The sequence below is a fragment of the Prunus persica genome, chromosome G6 (genome assembly GCF_000346465.2).
Source record: "Prunus persica cultivar Lovell chromosome G6, Prunus_persica_NCBIv2, whole genome shotgun sequence".
Lineage (NCBI taxonomy): Eukaryota > Viridiplantae > Streptophyta > Magnoliopsida > Rosales > Rosaceae > Prunus > Prunus persica.
The window spans coordinates 10904422-10909028 of record NC_034014.1 but is presented as its reverse complement, the minus strand read 5'-3'; the positions used below and the strand labels follow the sequence as shown (position 1 = coordinate 10909028).

Below are 4607 nucleotides of genomic sequence, written 5' to 3'. Positions count from 1 at the left end.
TTTCTTTTCATCCTCTTTCAAAATAACCTCAAGATCGTTTCACATGAGATAAATATGTAGTAATGACTTTTTGTTTATGCGTTTCTTTTTTTGCATTTTAATGTTATTTTTCTTCCCATCATAATTAAGCTCCTTCGTGGGTTTTTCTTTGGGAGATTCACTATTATACCAATATAGGGGCCCAAATTTTATATAAAAAAAAAACCATATATGAATTGAATTTAGAAACGCACACAAAGCTCATTTACAACATAACACAAAGGCTTTAAACTTCCTGTAAATTACAAAACTGTCGTGGATTTTTTCAAACAAGCCCATCGATTTTTTTTGTTTTGTTTATAGAAATTAAATGGTGTAAGGTTTATCTATATCATTAGTGCTAAGAATGGATATATGACTAAATATCTCTTTTTCTTTTTCCTATCGTTTTGACCTTTTAAATGAGATTATTGCTGGACATGAAGGACAATTTCATGTAATTATTTGGGTACAAAATTTGATTCTTCACAATGGTCAAACTTTTGAATATATTTTTCTAACTAGATTCATTTATTTATAAAGATGCTACTAATTCCTTATTACGATATATCCTTTTTGTAGGTACAATTACGCCGAAGGAAGTGAAAGAATAAATCAACCCAAAGGAAGTGCCTGAAGCCCATTGGTTAATTTGAACAATTGTGTGTCAAATTTGTTTCCACAGTTTGACCCATTGGTTATAAGAGACTAAATCCGACTTAGCGGCTCTACTCACACATGCGCCATTATACATATTACGTGTTTGAATATAACAGTTGAGTTTTGGGGGGAGACAAAAACTCATTCAAATATGGAAGTTTTCATTTCCCTTTGTACCATGACATTCTACGTAGTTGCCCCCTCAAACCCATTCAATGCCCATCTGTGTTTTGTTCTCATTTGCAGCACGTACTTCCTCCTCTATATAAAGGCCATGAAGCATGCCAGCCAGAGCCAACTTATACTTATCAAGATTATTACCAACAAAAAAAACCTCAAGTTATGGCAATGCAATTACGATCTTTTCTCTTAGGCGTGCTGCTACTAATTGGCTTTGCATTCACAAATAGCAAAGCAGATATTAGAGCTCCACCCACGCATTTTGACACCGCTTCTCTCAATAGGAGCAGTTTTCCAGAAGGGTTCATATTTGGCGTAGGTTCTGGATCTTACCAAGTAAGTCCTTTCTTCTTCTAGGCTTTAATTTAATTCGTGTTCTGATTGGTTAGGGTTTTCTTTCAAATTCAGACCAAGCATCGATCCTTGCAAGAATATTGACATCTTCTTCATTGTGTCTCTTGTGTATTTCAGTATGAAGGTGCTGCAAACGAAGGTGGTAGAGGACCAAGCATTTGGGATACCTTCACCCACAAATATCCAGGTCTGTCCAATCAAATCATGAATTAGTTAAAATAACAAAATGGTATTACTTTTACTCTTATGCTCTAAATATTTAATTAAATTTTCAATGATTTATTGCAGAAAAGATTAATGATAGCAGTAATGGAGATATCGCTGTTGATCAGTATCACCGCTATAAGGTTCATGACCATTGCACATATTAAATTTTGAAGCATGAAGAAAATTCTGGATATTGAAGATAAGCTCCCGATAATGTTTAGCACTTTCTCATGAAATCATTTTTTGTTATGCACTGTAGGAAGATGTGGGGATTATGAAGAATATGGGGTGGGATGCTTATAGATTCTCTATCTCATGGTCAAGATTATTACCAAGTAAGTTCATCCACATCCTCACATTTGGTTGTGACCAATCGTCATATAAAGTTCAGTTTAAATTGTATCAGTGCACTTATTTCGTTATTTTCTGGTTTTGTTTTAATTATTAGATGGAAAGTTAAGTGGAGGAGTGAACAAGGAAGGAATCAAATATTACAACAATCTCATCAATGAGCTCTTACGCAATGGTGAGTCATCCCACCTCACATGATCAATAATTTATACAATAACAGCTTCATGCACTCATAAAAAAACTCGTTTTATCAAACTTATAACTCGCTTTTATTGTTCATGCTATTTATAGGTTTAACGCCATTTGTGACACTCTTTCATTGGGACCTTTCCCAAACTTTAGAAGACGAATATGGTGGTTTCTTAAGCCCTCATATTGTGTAAGTGAAGAAATTTGTCCTCTGAATCGTATTAATAATTTAATTAATAAATACAATTATGACATTCACATTCTGAAATGTGTATATACAGCAATCATTTTCAAGATTACGCAGAACTTTGTTATAAGGAATTTGGTGATCGAGTAAAGCATTGGAGCACACTGAATGAGCCATATACCTTTAGTAACTTTGGTTATGCAATCGGGTCTCATGCGCCGGGACGATGCTCCACTTGGCAGCAGCTAAACTGCACCGGGGGAGATTCATCTACTGAACCATATTTGGTAACACACCACCTGCTCCTTGCTCATACAGCTGCCGTAAAATTGTACAAAAATAAATACCAGGTACAATTCATTAGTTATTTTATTTGTCATAATATTGGATTCTAAGTTGCAACAAGAGAGAAACTACTTCACTTTTTTGTGACTCTAAAACAAACAAACTATATGTTCTTGTGCAGGCATCTCAAAATGGAGTGATAGGGATAACACTGGTGTCACATTGGTTTGAGCCCCTATCAGAAGAAAAAGAAAATAAAAATGCAGCATTACGAGCTTTGGATTTTATGTTCGGATGGCAAGTGTATTTTGAATTTACTTTTGAATATAATATTTACTCCTTGCTAGAGAGCAATATATAATATAATGTCAAGTTAATGCTTGAAATTTTTACATTCTTGTAGGTTTGTTGAGCCATTGACAAGCGGTGACTATCCTCAAAACATGCGATCTCTTGTTGGAAGCCGATTACCAAAATTCACGAAAGAACAATCCAAGTTGCTAATTGGTTCATTTGATTTTCTTGGACTAAACTATTATGCTGGTTACTATGCAAGCAATGCACCTCAAAATAACTCTGTATACGCAAGCTACACAACAGATGCTGGAGTTAATCTTTCATGTGAGTAAAAATTCAGAATTTAATTCATGCAATTTAAGTTTATAGAGACTAATTAGCTTCTGATATTCATATACGTTGTGACAGCTGAGCGTAACGGGGTCCCCATCGGTTCAAAGGTACACATCAAATTACTAGATTATGCCTTTATGATTTTGACCATTAATCATTTTGCACTTACAAATGTGATTCCTAAAAATCTAAATATCTTCAAATTTGGGTGCAGGGTGCTTCGGAATGGCTAAATGTTTATCCACAAGGAATTCAAGATCTTTTACTCTACACAAAGAAAAAGTATCACAATCCAGTCATTTACATCACTGAAAATGGTAATTATTTCTAGCCTTAAGTAATTGCATGATCAATGTTTCACGTATTCTTGGTGTAAAACACACACAAGTAGTACAAAGTCTCTAAATTTAAAATGTATTATATTGTAGGGGTGGATGAGTTCAATGATCCGAAATTATCACTTGCCGAAGCCCTTAATGATACCCATAGAATTGACTACTACAATCGCCACCTTCATTATGTTCAAAGTTCTATTGAGTAAGTGTATTAACAAATTCATTTAGAATATATATATATGGTCTAGCTTTAGATTTTGAGTTATTGATTCATATTATTGACATAAATATGTTTAATTTCTTTTTAGCAATGGTGTCAAAGTGAAGGGATTCTTTCCATGGACGTTGCTAGACAACTTTGAATGGAGTTCGGGATACAGTGTTCGATTTGGTATTACCTATGTGGATTACAACGATAGGCTTAAAAGGCACCTAAAACTCTCGGCACACTGGTTCAAAAGTTTCCTTAAGCCGTATTGAAAACCTCAGATCATATTCGTCATTCAATATTTGTAATTAATTCAATAATGTGAATTTTATGTATGTACAATAATTCTAGAGATTCCAAATTTATGTTCATACAAAATTTGAATTCCAAATTTGTGTACATGCAATAATTTCAATTTTAGTACTTGTATAAGATTAAATTTCCATTAAAACTCGTGTAAAATTGAACATTAATTTTTAGTTCTTTGATGACTGTCAACATACACATAATTATGAAACTCATTTGTTTGTAGTTCTTTGGCTGATTCTTCCTAATTTTCATCTATTTGTTTCAATTCCATTGTACTTTGACCATTATACCACAGTGTCAAAAAAAATTTGAAATTTAGTGGATTGTTTAGAGGCTACAGTACAGTCATGATGTATGGCTTGAGTCACGGGCGTGTATGCGCAAACTGATCACTAATCGGTCTTGAGGCTCAACCTTAATGACCCAAACTATCTATTTGTTAGAATCTCATAAAACATAATCCTAACAAAAAAATAATCAATCACATTGGAAATTATCTAATTATTTAGTCATGGCCAAATTGTAAGCTTGACGTAGAGAAGTGTCTATTCTCTGTGTTTTTTTTCTTTAGGGGATAACCATGCTTAGATGGGTTAGAGATCATCATAAAGGTTGCCCCTTTTTTCGGTCAATCTGTTAATATCATTAAACCAAGGCAAGGAACATGCAAGTTACAAAAGCTCAAGAAATCCTA

The 4607-nt window shown here is 33.8% G+C and overlaps 1 protein-coding gene across 1 annotated transcript; it reads left to right on the top strand.

Annotated features, from left to right (window-relative positions):
• LOC18774800 (beta-glucosidase 12) lies at positions 363–4041 on the top strand. Its single transcript, XM_020566474.1, has 13 exons — positions 363–1194; positions 1330–1399; positions 1501–1559; positions 1679–1754; positions 1868–1945; positions 2062–2149; positions 2241–2496; positions 2613–2728; positions 2835–3052; positions 3137–3168; positions 3276–3378; positions 3490–3598; positions 3705–4041. Exons 1-13 carry the CDS (start codon positions 1021–1023, stop codon positions 3874–3876), a joined length of 1551 nt encoding a protein of 516 aa, XP_020422063.1. The 5' UTR covers positions 363–1020; the 3' UTR covers positions 3877–4041.

What these genes read in the sequence shown, in the direction of transcription:
- LOC18774800 (XM_020566474.1), top strand. Translation starts at nt 1,021, where the DNA reads ATGGCAATGCAATTACGATCTTTTCTCTTAGGCGTGCTGCTACTAATT. An exon ending in TTGGATTTTATGTTCGGATG is followed by an intron (nt 2,729 to 2,834) that starts GCAAGTGTATTT and finishes ACATTCTTGTAG; the next exon opens with GTTTGTTGAGCCATTGACAA. An exon ending in TGCTGGAGTTAATCTTTCAT is followed by an intron (nt 3,053 to 3,136) that starts GTGAGTAAAAAT and finishes ACGTTGTGACAG; the next exon opens with CTGAGCGTAACGGGGTCCCC.